The 20,154-nt window shown below is 43.3% G+C and overlaps 3 protein-coding genes across 6 annotated transcripts; 1 reads left to right on the top strand and 2 right to left on the bottom strand.

Moving 5' to 3' along the window:
• Positions 1-776: 776 nt before the first annotated feature.
• On the bottom strand, positions 777-8,466 carry tbce (tubulin folding cofactor E). Of its 3 annotated transcripts, none has more exons than XM_024442903.2 (17): positions 8,364-8,466; positions 7,923-8,093; positions 7,662-7,746; positions 7,192-7,368; positions 6,721-6,806; positions 5,743-5,842; positions 5,542-5,644; positions 5,036-5,112; positions 4,837-4,929; positions 4,497-4,561; positions 4,183-4,247; positions 3,714-3,866; positions 3,111-3,264; positions 2,768-2,836; positions 1,952-2,011; positions 1,536-1,627; positions 777-1,298 (listed from the first exon to the last, which is right to left on the bottom strand). In XM_024442903.2, the coding sequence occupies exons 2-17, from the start codon at positions 8,053-8,055 to the stop codon at positions 1,203-1,205; spliced, it is 1,608 nt and encodes a 535-aa protein (XP_024298671.1). In that variant the 5' UTR covers positions 8,056-8,093; positions 8,364-8,466; the 3' UTR covers positions 777-1,202. The 3 variants fall into 3 exon arrangements, with proteins under 3 accessions (XP_024298671.1, XP_024298663.1, XP_024298678.1); XM_024442895.1 differs by having other exon boundaries at positions 7,923-8,104; positions 8,364-8,460; XM_024442910.2 differs by having other exon boundaries at positions 7,923-8,099; positions 8,364-8,435.
• A 174-nt stretch (positions 8,467-8,640) lies between these two features.
• rbm34 (RNA binding motif protein 34) lies at positions 8,641-13,874 on the top strand. 2 transcript variants are annotated; one of them, XM_024442922.2, is made up of 12 exons: positions 8,641-8,691; positions 8,837-8,888; positions 10,752-10,911; positions 11,253-11,371; positions 11,451-11,667; positions 11,799-11,858; positions 12,036-12,079; positions 12,197-12,280; positions 12,506-12,569; positions 12,751-12,793; positions 12,894-13,012; positions 13,232-13,874. In XM_024442922.2, exons 2-12 carry the CDS (start codon positions 8,863-8,865, stop codon positions 13,652-13,654), a joined length of 1,359 nt encoding a protein of 452 aa, XP_024298690.1. In that variant the 5' UTR covers positions 8,641-8,691; positions 8,837-8,862; the 3' UTR covers positions 13,655-13,874. The 2 variants fall into 2 exon arrangements, with proteins under 2 accessions (XP_024298690.1, XP_042157956.1); XM_042302022.1 differs by having other exon boundaries at positions 8,650-8,888.
• A 2-nt stretch (positions 13,875-13,876) lies between these two features.
• tomm20b (translocase of outer mitochondrial membrane 20b) lies at positions 13,877-18,856 on the bottom strand. Its single transcript, XM_024442936.2, has 5 exons — positions 18,608-18,856; positions 17,379-17,425; positions 16,701-16,782; positions 16,423-16,565; positions 13,877-14,756 (listed from the first exon to the last, which is right to left on the bottom strand). Exons 1-5 carry the CDS (start codon positions 18,729-18,731, stop codon positions 14,709-14,711), a joined length of 444 nt encoding a protein of 147 aa, XP_024298704.1. The 5' UTR covers positions 18,732-18,856; the 3' UTR covers positions 13,877-14,708.
• Positions 18,857-20,154: the final 1,298 nt, after the last annotated feature.

The following is a 20,154-nucleotide window of genomic DNA, read 5'->3' as shown; positions in this document are numbered from 1 at the left end:
TTTCTTCTTGGGCCGTGGCATCCCTGTGGCCTCCTCAATGGATTAGTCCACTGAGACAGGCGCGAATCATACAGGTGTCTCATGTGGCATGAAAAAAAATCTATTTGCTACAACAACAAAACGTATTGGTCGACCAACAGCCTATCTACCACATATTCAGAGCTATATATGCTGGAAAGTTTTGGGTTAATTTGACACCACCTGATGATACTGGACAGTTTCATCTCAATCTCTTCATTCAAAGACTCAATCATGGACACTCTGACTGACAGTTGTGGCTGCTTTGCGTGATGTATTGCTGTCTCTACCTTCTTGCCCTTTGTGCTGTTGTCTGTGCCCAATAATGTTTCTACCATGTTTTGTGCTGCTACCATGTTGTGTTGCTACCATGCTGTGTTGTCATGTGTTGCTGCGTTGGTATGTTGTCGTCTTAGGTCTCTCTTTATGTAGTGCTATGTTGTCTCTCTTGTTGTGATGTGTGTTTTGTCCTATATTTATATTGGATTTATTTTGTATTTTTAATCACAGGCCCCCGTCCCCGCAGGAAGCCTTTTGCCTTTTGGTAGGTCGGCATTGTAAATAAGAATTTGTTCTTAAAACTGACTTGCCTAGTTAAATAAAGGTTAAATAAAAAATACCTTAACTGCTGCTAACTCACTAAAGGCCAAGCTATGAAAGCTGCCATAGCTCAGGGATGGTAAAATCCTCCATTCAAGGGCCTAAATGTCTCCTAATTCTCTTTTGCCCGGTGCCTCATTGAGTGAAAGTAATAACAGTAATTTTTGTATTATTTATTGGATGATGAATTGTTTTATTTATGATGTAAGCTGTTGATATGATCCTAATAAATACACATTGTTCACGCTTGGGTTGTGTTCATAAGGGCACAACTCTTATTGGACAAGTTCAGATGTTCCCTTCCTGTTTCACTCCGTTTTGGACAGTTATCTTCCGTTTCATGCCAAATGAACACGACCCTGTGTTTCTTTCTCCTACATCGATTGGTCTCCTCAGGCTGAATAGGAGCTGCGCTGTGTTTTCGTCCCAGGTTTAGTGCTGTACATTTTTCTCGTGGATTTCGGAATATCGCTTAAACTTCAAATTCGGTTGCCTGGCTACCCAAACTCCTTGCTCCGGCCAAACGTTATGCCATGGAAGAACTCAGTTTGAGTCATCAGGCAGCCAATCCGGACCTTTGCGGATCACAACCAGCGGACAAGGACCTTGTCTCCGTCTTCGATGGAGTAGAACTGCAGCGGTTTCAGGTCGTTGTCGATCTCAATCTCTTTGCCCTCCATCTGAGGAAAGACAAATGTTGTTTTAGGGAGCCCATTCCACTGCTAAGAAAGTGGGACTGTACCATTGGTCTATTAAACAGATTCACCTATGAGTGGCGAGGATGGTTACACCAACACAGAAATAAAACTAAACTGTGGGTTAGTCTAGGTGAGTAAGACCATTTCACCTAGTCTATTTAGACCCCTTTACCTTTGAGGTAGTATAGGGCAGTTGCCGTTGTCAGTAAACCTCTTTACCTTTGAGCTTGTGTAGGAGAGTTTCAACTCAGCACCTGGTATCTTTAGCAGTCTGTAGAGCAGGCCCTTCACTTTCTGAACGATCATGGAATCTAAAACACATCAAAAGAGTGGAGTGACCCCTGAATATCTTTATTAAAATGCAATAGGTTACAGTCACTTCAAATCAGGGTCCCGACCTCCTTGCATATTTTGCATTGTTATTGGAAAGCACAGTCAGAAATGACTGAGGGAGAAACATTAAGAGGAACAGACATTTACCAGGGGCTATATGTGAGTCTGAGTCTGGCACATGTGAAAAGTCCACTAACATCCATGCACATCTCAATTCATTAGCTTAGATACTGAACATAACATGATAATAATAATATTAAATGCCATCTAACTAGCTGATGAAGACAGGTGGGAGCCTTTACCTGGGAGTTTCTTCACCACAGATTTTCGGTCCGTCTCATCTGGACAAACAAATGTTATGCCTGGTGGGGGAGGTTTGAAATGCTATATTACTCTTAAGAACTAATTAAGCAATAAGGCCCGAGGGGGTGTGGTATATGGCCAATATACCACGGCTAAGGGCTGTTCTTACGCACGACGCAACGTGGAGGGCCTGGACACAGCCATTAGTCGTGGTATATTGGCCATATATCACAAACCCCCGAGGTGCCTTATTGCTATTATAAACTGGTTACCAACATAATTAGAGCAGTAAAAAATATATATGTTTTGTCATACCCGTGGTATACGGTCTGATATACAGTACCACGGCTTTCAGCCAAATCAGCATTCAGGGTTTGAACCACCATAATGCAATTTAGATACGCTGACTCATCTCCTGAGTAAATATTTAAATGTGTTTATTGGGTCACAGCACATGCAGTTCTGGGAATGAGAGTATTACAGTTTATTAGCAAATAATTTAAAAAATCAAATTAATTCCAGAATTGTTTCATAATCCTGCTCTTGGGGGCCACACTTTTGTTTTTGCCCTAGACAGCCGATTACACTTATTAAATGTTTGATAATGAGTTGCTTAGTGGAATCCGGTGTGTAGTGCTAGGGCAAAAATCCAGAATCCAGGACCAGGATTAAGTAACACTGCTTTACACGAATGTGTGCAGCCACGGAATTTCTAACTTGACGCATCTACACAGGATCGGCATTTTGCATAGCGAATTGTGTTCTTGCGTTGTGTACTGTATCAATTAGACTTAAGAGAAGTGAGAAGGACTCACTTAAGAGCTGGTTTTTCAGTGCAAATGGTTCCTGCTTCTTCAGTTCGCTGTCTTCTGGAGCTCCGTATTCTGAAAAACAAAAGAAAATCGAGCCTCTCTGTCAATTCATTGAACTTATAATGACTATAGGGCGGGAATTAGGATCACCACTGTCTCTTTGTAAGAGTGACATGGGCTGCGTTGTATCACTTCTTTCTCGGGATATGGTTAGCAGTACGGCATATGTTTTTTCCTTCAGAAATGCCTATAGTCGAGTAGATATAGGGTGGGCTGTACCACTTCTCAGTCTGAAATAGGGTGTTGCCGGGGAAACCTTGGGAGGAATGTATCACTCTTGACTCACTCTGTATGAGACTCTGATAGCGGGGGTGCTGTGTGGTGAATTCAGCACTGGGGCGGTTCTGCTGGGGGTCTCGGTGTCCCCCGGATGCCAGCCACTCTAGCCCAAACATCTTGCAGTAGTCCAGCTCCGCCCCCCTCCTGTCCTCAGGCAGGACCTACAGGTAACCACGGTAACAAGGAAAGAGAATGGAGGATTTCAGCAAGAACATCTGCAAACACTGATGTATTCATAGTGGGAGATGGGAGAAGGAAACATATATAGCTTTAAAGGAACATTTCACAATGTCTAGATAAAAGTTGTGTAGCTCCAGCTACTATATGCCTCAATCTCGAATGAAGATATAGTAAGCACTAATTTCCTGGTTTTCTTCGGTGCATATCTTTTCCATTCATTTGGGATGGAGGCATAGAGCTGAATCTATCACTGTGATTATTTTAGGTATGTGTGCGCAGTGGCTGACCAATAATCGCACCAGTATAAATTGCATGTGGGGATCAACTGTAAGAAGCTGGATCTGTCGTTCAGAACCGGGTAAATTAAAATGGAGCTTAATGAACACACCCAGGTTTGGCGGTAGCGTTAAAACAGATGACGGGGCCTCACCGTCCACCTATTGAGGGCCTCCAGCCGGCCCACCCTGGCAATAAGCAGCTGCATGGCCGTGCCGGGGTTCCTTTCCTGGCTCAGCAGGGGGTTCTGCCGACACGACAACCGGACCAGGCTCTGCAGCTTCTCTAGCTCGTTTATTACCGACCACTGTGTGTGTCAATGAATGTGTCAGTGAGTGAATGAGATTGTAAGAGTGTGTTGGTGAGTGTGTGTGTGCGATTTTTTAGAATTGTTGTACGTATTGCCATGTCAGTGTGTAAGCACAAGCAAGTGTACGTGTAGGGTTGAGAAAGAGAGGAGATAAAGGGTTGAGTTAGAAGGATTTCACATTCATATCCATCTTCACAGAACAAGTATTAACATTTTGCAGACTAGTGACATTCATCAAATTTGTTTAGTAATTAATCATTTATATATCCGGATATATTTCACTACGATCAAATATTTCTTAGACAACGCTCACCTCTGAAATGTTGTTGCTGTTAACTGCGAGACTTTTCAGGGCAGGAAACATAGCCGTTTTGCAACCTTCAGAAGACGTGATAAAATAATAATTTACAGAGTCTTACCAGTATACTCAATGCCCATCTTTCGCCCTTACAGTTCTACACATTGTCAAATGCATGTGTCATCGAAACACATATACACATGCATCTTCTGGGATCTTGTTCAACTACCTCTACTGCTACGCTAATTCAACTTGACTTCCATTAATAACAAACACGTCAAAAAAAAGGTCACGTTTTTTTCCCAAACAATGTCCGACGTAAACTTTACCAGGCATTGCGTCATCAAACCGCAAGGTTGACAAACCAGTCTTAGACATATTTAGATTCTCCAGTCTGAAATTCATGAAAAGCACAGATGTAAAAGTACACTTTATGGCAAATTACATTATAAATGCTACATAAGTTATTATAAATGATACAAATGCTTATTCATTGAAATGTCCTTGTTTGTAAACATTAGCATTTATTAGGATAATAGTATACATTTTGTTGTTGTTAATGCTCATGAAAGTAAAGTAAAGTTAACAACAGGGCTATGTCATTTGTCATACGGTGTAGTGAACAGTTATGAGAAGTGTCTGTGTTGGTACCGTTATGCCCGCTCTTACCTAGGCAGTTCGCCAATACTCAGTACGGCTCCATCAACCAAAGGGTTTGTTGAGAGATCCAAAACTGTCAAAGACTGTAAGACATCGTTAGGCCTGTGCAAAAGAGGCGGAAATACAAGTCAAATGTTACAAGTGTTGCTTTAGAAAAAAATAAAAATACATCAGAACGGAGACCCAAAACGGACGGCTAAAACCTTACTTCTGTAGTTCAGTGATGTCATTTTCAGAGGCGTAGAGCTCTTCCAGCAGTGGCCACATGGGGGCGCACTCAAGCAGCTAACAGACCAACACCAAAGGGAGATGGATAAATGTAAAGAGACTCAGCATTTCGATCACTTCTCATTTCATTAGGCCTTCACATGATTGCACCAGCTCATTAATTAACATACTGTGCGCTGCAACTTAATGATCTATTACTGTATTAACTGGTACAAAAACACCTTTAAAAATAAAATCAGCCTACAATATTGTATTTACTTGACATGGGATCGATCCGAATGAATCTTTCATCAATTCCTCACATCCTATCTCTTCGCCTCCTCAACCATATTGGTGGATAAAATCCAAGGTTCTTCCCCGCCAGCCTTCTTCTCCAACGAGTTATGAGAAGGATGTAAGTATAGAGGATGCGAGGAATTGAGGAAAGATGAATTGAGAAAGAGACCCATAATGCCTAAGGGAAAGGTACAGGGTGGTGGCTGTCACCTGAGGCCACGTGAGGGCACAGTTGGTGAGGGAGAGGACCCTGAGGCAGGAGAAGGCCCGGGGTCGCACCGTAGGGTTGGAGGGCACACGCAGTCTGTTGTGGCTGAGGGGAAAGAGGACAAGAGAGACAGTCAGTGAGGGGATCAGAGTTTGAGAAAAGTGAGGCCAAAAACACACACATCATTATTGAGTGTGATCTACCTGAGCTGAAGCTCTTTGAGTTCCTCCATCTGCTCCGTGACGGCCATCACGTCGTCCCAGCAGCACAGGAGGTTCCCACACAGGTCCAACATCAGCACGTCTGACAGGGACCATTAAGGATGCAGTAGTAGCGCATCATCAGCTAAATGTCCAATCAACGCTTCCCCCAAGCTAATTCAATTGGGTGGGTGGACCGTACATTTACTAATGGGGTTGCGACCCAAATAACACACACATTCGCTAAAGTGCACTACTTTTGACCCGAACCCTAGTCAAAAGTAGTGCACTATATCGGGAAAAGGGGTGCCATTTGGGACGCAAACATGGTGTAAAGTAGCTACATATCACACTTATCACAGTAAGTTCAGGTCAGAGAAGTGCACTCAAGTATTATTGTTTTTAAAATTGTATTTTTTAAAAACATTATTTTTACCCCCTTTTCTCTCCCCAATTTCGTGGTATCCAATTGTTAGTAGTTAATGTCTTGTCTCATCACTACAACTCCCGTACGGACTCGGGAGAAGCGAAGGTCAAGAGCCATGCGTCCTCCGAAACACAACCCAACCCAACCAAGCCAAACCCGGAAGCCAGCCGCATCAATGTGTCGGAGGAAACACCGTACACCTAGCGAGCTGGTCATTGTGCACTGCGCACGGCCCACTACAGAAGTCGCTAGTGCGCGATGAGACAAGGATATCCCTGCCGGCCAAACCCTCCCTAACCCGGACGACGCTAGGCCAATTGTGTGTCGCCCCATGGACCTCCCGGTTGCGGCCGGCAGCGACAGAGCCTGGGTTCGAACCCAGAGTCTCTGGTGGCACAGCTAGCACTGCGATGCAGTGCATTAGACCACTGCGCCACCCGGGAGGCCCACACTCAAGTATTATTAACATGAACAATTTCATATGATTGACAGTTGTAACTTTTTGGACATGAGCACTTATTTAGCTAATTAAAAGCTACTAAATGAAAGGATACGGGGAGTGGTGTTTCGGATTTCATTTGGAGGGCCCGGGCTGGAAACCTCGCACAACCTCAGTGCAACATCGGTCAGGTTTTCCACCCTGCAGAGGAGCACAGATGACAACAATGCATTTCACTGAATAAGTACAGATGACTGCAGATCAGACAAGTGAAACTCTGTTGGAGTGTGGTGGAGTTCAACAGTCCCAACTCAAGTGCCTACGTTTTGTAACCATTCTTTACTTAATATTTATTGAGCCTTTATTTAACCAGGGAATACCCTTTAGGTTAGAAACCTATTTTGCGAGGGGGGCCTGATACTGGCATCCTCTGGTATAGGTGGCATGCTTTAACAATATTCCAAACAGTACATACAGAGTTGACCGTACAAATAAGCACACTTTGGGACAGATTCCCGGAGTCAGATTAAGCCTAGTCCTGGACTAAAATGCACTCTCAGGCTCCAAAGCCTTGTTGTCCCCTTACTTTTGTTTCTCTGTGATGGCCTCGAATCCCACCATCTCCACCGTCCTCGTGGAGATCTGGATCTCCTCTCCCAAGACCTGCTGGACCTCCATCTCGTAACGCCGCCTGATGGCCGTCAGGTAGTCCACCCCGAAGCTGGCCTTCTTGGGCCGGACGAAAGAGCCTCCCTTCGGGTGCCTTAGGTGGGGTGGAGGGGGTGAGAACCTTTGAGAGCAGCAAAACACATAATGGCCACATTCCAAACCCCCCAAAATTGTGTTTCCCGTTTCCTTTTTTTTGAGGGTGGAGACTTCATTTTTGCCAGAAATCTCAATTTCTAACACGTATGAACACAGAAATGAATCACGCAGCTGACCAAATTACGCTATATTTGACTTATGGGTTAACAGAGATTAGGATGACACCTATCTCAACAGGTCAGTGTAATTTCATGCTACCATCATTGAGATACTAGGTAGGGTTTACTTTACCTGCAAGTGAAGTAGTGGACACCTTCATGGCTGCCATCGTGTTTGCCTCGATCAGGGTTGTCCCACTCCACACCAAGCCACAACCCTAAGCACAGAGGCATTGGTAAGCACAGGCACTGAATAAGTACTTGGTTATAGTACATGACCAAGAATAATGGAGAATTTCTCTCAAACAGTGCTGCCACACCCACTGTGGATAACGCTTATGTTACTTTGCCTATTATATCCATATCCCAAGCAGTCTGTAGCCAGTTAGCTTACCTGCAGTTGGTGGTACAGTGCCAACAAACCGCACCGTGCCACGCTCCCCGTCACAAGCCACCCGTTTGCCCACTGCGTCTGATGGAAGGCATTCGTGCATGGTGGTGGGTTGTGTCTGGTCAGGGACTCTCATTGTACTCACTGTATCTATAACGTTGGATATAATTCTACCTATATATGTACAATGAAAAAGAATGAGCAGGTAAAGCCTTCTGTACTTTGACAGCGCTGTTTAAGAAAGAGTTAGGTAATACCGTTATAGTAGCTAGCTGAAATACTTGCTGTCATGTCAACTCCCAGGAAACTGTGATGTTGTTTAGCTTTATTTGCTTGGCTAGCTAGATTAGCTACAACAAATATCTTCACTGCCAAAGAAACACGAGTACCACTTATCCACAGAATCAATATGCTGTTACTTCCAAATATTTGTTTGAAAGTTACCTTTATCAGAGAGTGTTGGTCATATTACGCAGCAGCATAAATAATCACAGCTCACAACATCCCGACAGGAAGTAACTGAATATGATGATGCACACGTTTTTTGTACAAGTTTGATAGATTATTAATGATGAAGTTATCGGCAATAAACGTTATTTTAGTATCATTATTTAAATAGCTGTCATCGTTATAATCAGGTAACAATCAATGCATCTATATTTAGATCACTGGATGAAAGCCCACTCGTATGATACAGCTAGGAACCATTTACAATTGCGTTGTGCATGGTAGGATATAATTAGGTGAAGGACAGGCCTTCGTTGAGTAAAGCGTGAGTAAATAGCTACAGTTCTTTTTGGAATCAACAAATAGTTCTAATGAGATGTGTTCATTATAACTTCCCCTCAACTTATTTGATTAATTATTTCCATGATAAAAAGCACGTTTTTATAAGATTGTCTCATCATTCAAACCAGCTGGGATCGGCCATCGAGAACTGACCATGAAAAATAAACTTTCTGGAACGAGGTTAGTCTCCATTCCACGAGTGTCCGCATGTAACTAACGTTAATACTAATTATGTTAAATTTGTACATTGTTGGAAATACAAGGTAGTTGGGGAAACTCACACTGTGTATTACACTAAACTAACATTTTATCGCAACATGTAATGTGTTGGTCCCATGTTTCATGAGCTGAAATATGATCCCAGAAATGGTCCATATGCACAAACATATTTCTCTCAAATATTGTGCACAAATTTGTGCACGAAGGAGTGCGGGCTCTCCCGACATGAGTAAGACATTTAAGCGTGTTAACCCTCGCAAGGCTGATCCTCAACACATGGGCCCAACAAGGGTGCGTGCTCAGCCCCCTCCTGTACTCCCTGTTCACCCATGACTGCATGGCCACGCACACCTCCAACTCAATCATCAAGTTTGCAGACAACACAAGAGCAGTAGGCCTGATTACTAACAATGATGAGACCGCCTACAGGGAGGAAGTGAGGGCCCTGGGAGAGTGGTGCCAGGAAAATAACCTCTCACTCAATGTCAACAAAACAAAGGAGCTGATTGTGGACTTCAGGAAACAGCAGAGGGAGCACGCCCCTATCCACATCGATGGGACCGCAGTGGAGAAGGTGGAAAGCTTCATGTCCCTCGGCGTACTCGTCACTGATGATCTGAAATGGTCCACCCACACAGACAGTGTGGTGCAACAGCGACTCTTCAACCTCAGGAGGCTGAAGAGATTTGGCTTGGCCCCTAAAACCCTCAAACTTTTACAGGCGCCTAATTGAAAGCATCCTGTCGGGCTCACCGCCTGGTACGGCAACTGCCCAACGCATCACCAGGGGCAAACTACCTGCCCTCCAGGACACCTACAGCACCCAATGTCATAGGAAGGCCATTTGGTAGTCCATTCTTGTGGGCCGCTAAGGAGTATTGGTGTCTTTGAGGGGTGTTTGGCCTGGTTTGCTAACTACCTCTCTCAAAGAGTGCAGTGTATAAAGTCAGAACCTGTTGTCTCAGCCACTGCCTGCCTGTTACCAAGGGTGTACCCCAAGTCTCGATCCTAGGACCCACACTTTTCTCAATTGACATCAACAACATAGCTCAGGCAGTAGGAAGCTCCTCCTCGGATTTTGTGTTAAACGCTCTACAACAAAGCTTCTTAGTGTCCAACAATCTTTCTCTGCCCTTAACCTTGTTCTGAACACCTCCAAAACAAAGGTCATGTGGTTTGCTAAGAATAATGCCCCTCGGCAGGGAAGGGTGTTCATGTTGAGCATGTTTGGGATGCTCTGGATCTACGTGTACGACAGCTTGTTTCCAGGTCCCGCTATATTCAGCAACTTCGCACAGCCATTTAAGAGTGGGACAACATTCCACAGGCCACTTTCAACAGCCTGATCAACTCTATGCAAAGGAGATGTCACGTTGCATGAGGTAAATGGTGGTCACACCAGATATTGACTGGTATTCTGATCTACGTCCCTACCTGTCACCAACAGATGCATATCTGTAGTCCCAGTCATGAAATCCATAGAGTAGGGTCTAATTAATTTATTTCAATTGACTATCATATGAAGTGTAACTCAGTAAAATCATTCAAATTGTTTCATGTTGCGTTTTATATTTTTCTTCCATAAGTTGCTTCTAGTCAGCAACCAATTTGTTTTAGTATCTCAATGGCACTGGATAGCCTACCTTTTGATTGTGTGTTACCTCTATGGATGTTCAGGAAATGCTTATGAAGATGTATTTTTGTAGCAATAAATATTACACGTACCTTGGCATCCATGCACATCTAGCTACCTAATGCAGCACTGTGGGTAGTGAACTGCTGCAGTATCTCATGAGTCTAACAATGTTACTTGTTTTTCCTTAGTGAGGGGCCATCTGTGGACAAACAGTCCATGGACTATGTAGTGGGATCAGTATCAGGCAGCTTGTTTCCAAAGGAGTCTGCATCCAGTTCGGGATCTTTATCTGCCTTGTTCCAAGCTGCGCCAGTAGTTGACACACTGTTCTTTGTTCCTGCTCCTAAGGTAAGGCCATAAGTCCCAAGGAAAGGATGCACAGCTCAGGTCTTTTAATGCTGCAGCCCAGCTAATTTTTGTTTTCCAGGATACCAAGGCCATGTTCAGTAGAGAAAAGGTTTTTGAAATAAATGTGAAACAGCGTTTCTACCTGTCCACTAAGAAACACACACTTTCGCTTTCCGTTTCAAAATGATGATCAGTGTCCAGTAGGGACGTAATGGGGAGGTATTATCTGGGAAACCAACAGGACTACAGAGCTTGAGGGCCTGAGTCATGTACCCTTGCTAGAGTCTTCTGTGTTTGCCAACTGAGTGAAATTATAATGTAACTTTTTCTTCCCTTCATAGCCTGAACCGAGGAGCGTGGAGGTGAAGGAAGGCGCAGTCACAAAAGTCCCGAACAACCAGAAACCAACGAAGAAAGCTGCAAAGGACAAATCGGCTGCAGACCTAAATCTAGAAAACAGGTGAGCGATAAAAAGTAAATGACATGCAAAAGAATATGCACGAGATGTAGATTGATAGTTAAAGCTCTCTCGCTTTCAGAGAAAGTGCGTTACAAAATGCTGACGAAGATGAACAGATCCCAAAGATGCCCAAGAAGACAAAAAGGAAAGCTGTTGAGATGGAAGAAGGGGGTGCGACAGAGGAGGAGGAAAGGCAGACAAAAAAACAGAGGACTGGAGCCCAAATTGCGGCGGAGAGGGTAAAGCAGAAACGAACAGTGTTTGTCGGCAACCTTCCTGCCAGCTGCACAAAGAAGGTAACAGCAGCCCCAGTCGTTATAAACAGTGACCATAATCTCATTGATTAGGTATGTCGAAAGCAGACCTGGGTTTAAGTCTCATGTGAAAATACAAATATGCCTTGTTGTTTCTCTGTTTGGTTTTTCAGACACTACAGCTTGTCTTCAAGGATCAGGGAGCCATTGAAAGCATTCGATTTCGATCCGTGGTAAGTACTCCATTCGCTGTATTAGATTAATCTAATACCCATCAGACAATATGAGTGCTCATTTCCACTAGGGTTGAGCTTCCTGAAAGCTTCATAGTAATGGATGAAAGATGATACAACGCTTTCTGAAGACTCAAGCCTGATCGGTGAAGCTAAAACATGGCATTTTTCTTGCAGGTAAGAGAGGATCCATCTATGTCACGCAAAGTAGCAGCTATTCAGTAAGTTCCCCTGAATTTTTAACCATGAGAAATGCTAACACTGATTGAATGGGAGTTTATCCGTGGTAACATGACGCATGTATTAGAGTACTTTTTGCTGTTGCTTTCCCTTTCCAGACGTAAGGTTCACCCAAAGAAGCAGAGCATCAATGCCTACGTGGTGTTCGAAGCTGAGGAAGGAGCCGAGAAGGCATTGGAAAGGTAGTCCCTGACAAGCATTCAACTTTAATTTTAGCGTGACTGTTTTAAGTTATCATAATCTGGTAAACCCAGAGCTGAAGTCTTGCTTAATTGCGTCAGATGCTCTATTACATTTCCCTGCAGAAATTTGAAAGATGTGAGCGCACCTGCGAAATCGTGATGTCAAAAAAAAAATCTGCATACTAGAACAAAGTTCCTCATTATAGTCGTCTTTAAATGTTGCAGGAACGGCATGGAGATTGAGAAAAACTTTCACATCCGGGTGGACAGGGTCTCCAAAAGTTCATCGGTAAGTGTGTCCCATGTCATTGAATATTTTAAAAAGAACACACCAAGCGTTAAGACCGGTATACTTGAATGCACTTGCTGACAGTTAAGGTCATACATTTGCTTAATCTTTTGATTTTGTATAAACTTGTTTGAGCAAGGATGCTGCGACATCTATTGAATAGAATTGTTTCGTCTTTCAGCACGATCACAAGAGGTCAATATTCATTGGCAATCTACCATTTGGTGAGTAAGAGGGTTTACTTTCCTGTGAACTTGTCAGTCAAAAGGAAACCAATAACATGCAGGTTATTGGGTTCATATTTCATACGGTATTAACTTGCAGATATAAACGAATTGCCAGTGCGACAGCACTTTGAGGAGTGTGGCAAGGTGGAGGGGGTGCGGTTGGTGCGGGACAAGAACTCTGGAATGGGCAAGGGCTTCGGCTACATCTTATTCCAGGTGAGGAAATATAACATTTCATATGCACCAGACCCGCTCGGAGATGTTATGTATGCATTTCAAGATGCTTCTTCTCACTACTGAGCTGGCCAAGTCTCATACTGCAGCCAATCCTTTGCATGCACAGTTTGGGTTTAGACTACTACTAATTTGTCTTATGAAACCTCTTTTCTAACTACACCCCTGCATCATCTCTAACGGCTAATGTTTTTGTTGTAGAGCATCGATGCTGTCCAGCTGGCCTTGAAACTAGACAGCTCCAAACTCCTCGGGAGGTCAGTCCGGGTGAAGAGGTCAGTGAAGAAGGAGAAAGAGAAGAAGAAAGTGGTGCACAGAGGGCCTAGAGGGAAAGAAAGAGAAACTAAGGGTGCAGGGAAGGAGCCTACCAAAGGAGGATTTAAGGGGAGACCGGGCCAGGGCGTTCCCCAAAACAAATCTTCCGGGAGGCCGCAGGGGAAGGGGCCTCAAATGAAATCGATGGGGAAGCCATTCAAGAAAAGTCCAGGCGAGGCACAGAAAGCCACCACAGGCCCCTCTTCCTTCAAAGGTGAGATGGCCGACCCAAACAGCAAAAAAGCAAAGGCGAAAGCACTGAAGAAGAAACTCAAACCGAGGAAAAGGAATCAGGTTGTACACATTTGATGGTCTGTGCCCTGTGCTGCATCGTTAAAGCAGAAAATTGGTTGTAAAACGTTCCTGACATAACATCCAGGCCCTCCCACATTTCCAGTTTTTAACATGGTTGTTTTTTAGGTTGGGGCTGTCCCACCGAATATGTATGTCAATCCCACCTAATGGTAAGGTTAAACATTCATGAACTATTCTAGACATTATAAAGACTAAATAAAATTTTAGAAGCAAAGGTGTTGTCATTTACCTTTTTATTTAGATTTCTTACAAAGAGGAACAACCTTAATGACCTAACAGAACATTCAATCACTAAAGTATCCATGTCAGACTGAAAACAAAACAATAACTTATACAACAGCGTTGAGACAGATCACATGTAGGAACAAGGAAATTGAAAGACTAAGAAGTTTGTAGAAAGAGGTTTTAGTACAGGGGCTATATGTATCAAGCCTCAGTAGGAATTATTTTTAAAGATCAGTTTCCCTTCAGATCACAATGAACAAGACTGCGTGGGCAAGGGGGAGGACCTGATCCTAGATCAGCACACCTATTCAAGAAGCTTAATACATATGGTCCCAGAGCTGTGTAAACATGGGGGTGGTTGCAGGGATGGTATTGTAAATGCTGAGAAATGTTTTGCTATACCTTTCAGAGACAAACTAAGAAGCAAAACACTAACTGCATATGAATCCAATAGGCATTTGATTGGTTACCATTGCTGCAAATCAAAAGATGGCAATCTGATGCGACCAATAGTAACACACAACGTGTGGTAATTGGACGGGTTCATGTTTTTCATTTGGACAGAAGCAAAAGAATACCTTCAAGTGAGTAAAAAAAAAAAAAAGTTTTACCAATTTTCTATACAAGTCAGGATAAGGGGTTATAAGAGCTCCGGGATGAACTTTCCCCTAAGTACCGATCACCTTCCCCTCCCCAAGCTTAACCATTAGTGGGGAAAATACATAACTGACCCAAGATCAGCATCTAGGGGCAACTTCACCCTACTCCTGTTATGAGGGTCCAGAAGAAGAGTGTTCCGAGGGGAAACTTCCATCGACGATCCTCATTCTAAGTCGTCTTCATTCAAGCTACCTTGTGCGCTCACAATACGCTGCAGGAAAGAGGGAAATTCTAAATCCATAAACATGAAGAGGAAATGGAACACATTTCTTAAGCATTGTTGATATGGGAAAATAATCAGTCTCAGGAGTACTGATCTAGGGTCAGGCCCCGTATTCAAAAAGCATCTACTCAGGTGCTATATGAATACGGGCTCAGGTCCCTTCTGTCCATGTTCTTACTCAAGGTAAAAACGGATCCTAAAATCAGTACTCCTACTCTATGGTAGGACTGAAGATGGTTAAACAGTGTGGTGGGTGCCTTTCATTAGGTTAGAAAGACAACTATACTGCTTTCACCTCAAACTTTGTAAAAAAATAATGCTGGAACTGTACTTGGAGGCACTGTGCACCTTCCCACTAGCACACAGACAACAAGCCCCTCCCCCCGCCACTCACAACGAACGATAACTTCCTCTGACAACAAGCAGTTAAAAAAACCGTATAAAATCGTTCACATGGACACCGAAACGCTTAGACACTATTTTACTGTAAGAGACGAGGACTTAACCTTTCTGATGATACCCTTTTTATGTCTCAACTATCAACATGTAGAACAGACCCCACTAAAACGAGAGTATCAATGAACATGATTGTGGAAAAGTCATGCTCAGTTTGTCGGGCGCTGCATTGCGGCACCGCTAGCAGCATTTTAGCCACAGCCTTATGCAATGTTGCATAAAAATACGCATTTATATTAGGAATTGGTAACTCGTTCTCATTCGGTTTATCCAGGTAGGCCTCTTGATTTCGATATCTAAATCAAGTGGACAGGCTGTGTTGTTCAAACAGTTTGAGACAGATTTGGAGGGTCTGTTCATACCTGTTCTACCTTGTTGGCAAGCGAATAGATCCAAGTTGGTTACACTTGAAATATAAAACGTTAGCTGTTGTGCTTGAGAAATTGTTTATGAGACCTGTTACATTTTCTATAATGCCTGCTACAAGAAATTGGTCATTGTACATGTTTCTGGTTAAATTTGTAACAAATGGCATTTTCATGGACTTGAAAGCCAAATCAATTATTTTTTAAAGCAGGTTAAAACTATTTTAATTAAATTAGTCAGTCTTATGGTTGTGGAAGGCTTATATTTAGCCTAGTTATAAAAGCCCTGAATTCATTATTCCTGATTGTTTGAAATGCAGTGTGTTGACGTTTAACTGCTACAAGGCTTATGAGAGAACGTTTAAAAATAAAATCTAGGTATATTGGGAATCGCCCATGTTTAAAAATAAAGATGTGATTTTTACACCATAACAGCCAGCCATAATTGGTTTCCGCTTTCTTGCTTGAATACACTTACTGCAAGTTGCTCTGAATAGAATTGGACCTGTTGCAGCTGCAGGCATTAAAAAGTTAGTTTGTCACAAACAGTAGGAGACGACAGAGCACTGTGTTGCACACACATTGCGGCAATGTTTCTGCTAATAGTGCAGCAACTATCCTGAAACGTATAAGAGGCATTGTACCTGGCTGATGGTTAGTGTTGTTACATAAGCTCAATGTTGAATAGGCTTGCAGTTCTGACTATATATTATACATATCTAATATCATTAGATACATAATACATTAGCTTCCTTGATTGTATGCACTTACTGTACACAGCCCAGGGTAGGAGTGTCTGTTAAATGACCTTGAAGTGGAGAAAAGGACTGTACCTGGCTGATGGTGGGCAGTTTGGTGAGTAGCATCTGGAAGACAGGTGGCGGGAGGGTCTGCTGCAGCACCTGGAGAAGCTGCTGGGGCTGGCCGCACACGGCGATGGCGTTGGTTAGATGCTCCACGCCGTTCTCGTAGTCACCTATACCGGAACACCAAGTGCAGAGAGGTTTAGATCGACAAAACGAGTAGTACATCACATGGAGAACAGTGCACTATATGGGGAATAGTGCATCACACACACAGACCAAGTGATGTCAATGTAAGACTGGTTTACCCTGAGCCAACAGCTCCTCTCCCAGCTGAATCTCCTCCAGAAAGAATTTCTGGACCGCTTCTGCATCCTTCAGGTCTGGGAGCTGCAAGAGTCCCACAACACACACTACTTTCCATAGGTCAAGGAATAACTAAAACGTAATGTACTGGTGGAAAATCTGTTGTCGGTGGCCTATGCTCCAGGAGAAATAAAAGGTCTATTCAAATGAGTCGAGCAATCCACAGAGGCGTGCCACTTCATCAGGTGCAAGGTTAGAGTTCAATTTAAGTGAACTCTTAGCGCACAGCAGTTCTTGCTGGGTTTGCACTTCCTCCATTGGAAAAACAATGGTTTTGTGGCGAACAAGCCATTCTCGTGCGAGTCCAGTATATGGGCCTTAAGGGAAGAGTAGTCAAGTCGGTCAGTTTCTATTGGGGAGCTATACAGTTGTGTTGACTAAAATTTGGTACCACTGTACAGACAAAAAGGTTACGTCCATGCACTAATTCCAGTCTCAAAACAGTCCTACCCAGCCATCACCTTGCGGTGTCCCAATACATGCCAGTGAAGATCGTCTTATTTATTTCACTGGAGAATATTTCCCACATGGTATCATCTGACGTGTACTAGACATTACTTCTTTAGACATGTGTTCATTGAGGAAGAATTTAAATATTACCTTGAAGGGATTTTACTCACCTTCGACAGTCCTGTCCCTTGTTTTGCAGCCGCCTGATTTCTCCTCCCTGGGGCAGAGGTAACACAATCACTGTTAATATAAATAGCTTTGGGGATTGTTCCTGTTTGTATTTAAGACATCTTAGCAATCCTACAATGCAAGACTATGATTAGGAACAATAAGGAAGTCACATGAACATCCTAAATTGACACCCTGAAGTACAGCTTCAGTCTTGAACAAAGCTCCAAAATAATCCCCACCCCTTCTGATATCCCTTGATAAAGTGGTTTACCCGGGTCAGAATCAGGAAATAAGTGTAGCCGCTAAGTAGCAAATGACAACTATCCTAACAATCCTAGTTTTTTTTCCTGACAGGGTGATGAACTACCACAGTGGAAGGTGAATGACAAAAAGGCTAACAGAGGAACATGGCTCATTCAATTGCAATAAAGCAGGTGTATAAAGCATTGTGGCCAGCTGACAACCAAAAGGATTTGTGACATGCATCCATATTTGTATTCTAATTCATAGCTCTATTGGAGTAAGGGATTCTGGGTAGAAGACAAGGCAGAGCTGCCATGATGTAGTGTGTGGAGGTGTGGCCATTCCCACTAATTTATTTTAGATCCCCCTTATGAGTTATGCAGTCTCATCATTAAAGTTCGCAGTCTAATGCACTTAAGGCGCATTGTCAGCTTCTTCATACCAACAACCCACGGCCTTAAATGAGCGGTAGGCCTGGATAGATTAACATTAGGGATATCCAGGTTGCTTTTAATCCTGCTTGGCAAACTCTGTCTGATATGGCTAGTAGCCTAGAATGGTTGGTTTAGGTTACATAACAGTTCAAAACACTACCAATGAATGAATCAGGGTAGGTGCAGCTTTCCATGTCTGAATTCAACTAACAGAACGCTTGTGATTAGGAAGTACATTAATACATGATATAGGAGCTAGTTATCTGAGAAACGCACAACTCCTCTAAGAGAACAGAGTTGGGCGTTCCTCTGCTAGGAGCTAACGTCAGCACTGGCTAGTTAAGTGCAGGGTTTTTGGGGTTAGCAGTGCGGTGACAATGAATGAATGAATCAGATCTATTGCACAAACCATTAACGTTACCATTCAAGCTTCTATACTTCGCTAATTGGGAATAGTTAAACGAGTTCGGCCTGGCTCGGGCATTTTGTTGCACCTCAGGTCTCCCAAACATAGACCTGAGTTGGGTGTACAGGACGCAGACAACACTCACGTTCTCGCAGCCTGTTCTTGAAGTTGGGGTCACTCCGTCTTTTCCTGTCGAAGTAGATGCAGTAGCCGACGAACAGAGCCCCGCAAACACCGGCGGCTATCGTGCTCGATTTACCGCCCATCATCACCTCCGAAATGGTTGATATTTCTGTGTTAACAAAGATAATATTTCAATTTTGGCTTATATCAGAGAAGGTACATGACCTCACACAGGCGCAAGTTCCCAGCAAAAAGGACCAGTAGGACCACTGACTAATTTGACAGCTTGGGTGTCCGCATTGACCGCCTGATTAAAAATAATACAACGTTAATTCCCAATCACATTATATCTCCGATAACGTATGCATTTTGAGTGCATATAAAGTGTTGGATGTTGTTGAACTCAGATGGGAAAAAATACATGTGTTAGGATTTCTTCAAATCAATGTAAGTAGCAGTCGGTCGCATTGAAATGTAAGTGCCACAAGGTGGCAGTAGCAGTTCATTAAAAAAAGAAGCAGCAGGCTAATGATCACATATGATACAATTAAACAGTATTTTCCCCAGAGTAACAAAAATAGAAACAATTTAACTACAACTCTAGGTATTTTGACTGTCTGGGGTAGACCACACAGCAGCAAACAATGGCCAAGTGAAATATTGAACATTAGGCTACATGGTGAGTGACACAATCATCTAGACAAGTAAGAAAACATGTACAATTTTGCTTTCACTATGACCAATTCATTTACGAAAAATGATGCCAGTTGCTCATATGCCTGTCTGGGCTTAGTTGGCACTTCTCATCTCCCAGATGATAGCAAATCCCTAGAAGTGCTGCTACAGAACAGATGGTCAGCTGCATTACATGTGCAAATCCAGACTGCTGCAAAAATATACCACCTTGACTATTAGGCTTCTGAGGGCACGTGCTCAGACCTGCATTAATACAACCATCAGGCATGCACATCCTTGCATAGATTTCATCATCACCATACTGTGTCTGGTATTACATGTACCTTTGCCTTTAAATGGCAACCGAGCCGTTCTGCACCCTTGCACAATTTCTGTGGCCGGTTGTTGTGGTTACAGTTTATTAAAGGGATAACTGAACCTTAGAGATTGACGTCATTGACCACACGTCGCTGGTTGACAGGATTTTGGAAGGGTGTGTGTGCTTTTGGGGGGGTTTCCAGTTAAGCTGTGGGTGTGTGTTTGTGTGTGTGCATGTGTGTTTGTTACAAGTGTGTGTTTGAACAAGTGTGTGTACACCTTCATTCCCTTATTTATGTATCTATGTGTGTGTGTATGTGTGCATGCATTGCATGTGTACTTCTTCATACTTCCGTGTGTGTGTGTGTGTGTGTGTGTGTTTATGTATGTATCAGTGGAGGCTGTGGAGGAGTCTCATAATAATGACCAGAATAAAGTGAGCCGTCCTCCCCTCAGCAGCCTCCACTGGCATGTATGTGGTTGTGCGTACGTGTCTACACTTGTCTGTGGACAGTTTACATGGTAGGTGGAATATCCGTCTGCCCTGTCAACTCTCTTGCCAGCGGCTTAGCAGCT

The sequence above is a fragment of the Oncorhynchus tshawytscha genome, linkage group LG02, assembly GCF_018296145.1.
Source record: "Oncorhynchus tshawytscha isolate Ot180627B linkage group LG02, Otsh_v2.0, whole genome shotgun sequence".
Taxonomy (NCBI): domain Eukaryota; kingdom Metazoa; phylum Chordata; class Actinopteri; order Salmoniformes; family Salmonidae; genus Oncorhynchus; species Oncorhynchus tshawytscha.
Note: the sequence above shows the minus strand (reverse complement) of the source record. Positions and strands in the feature narration are given on the sequence as shown.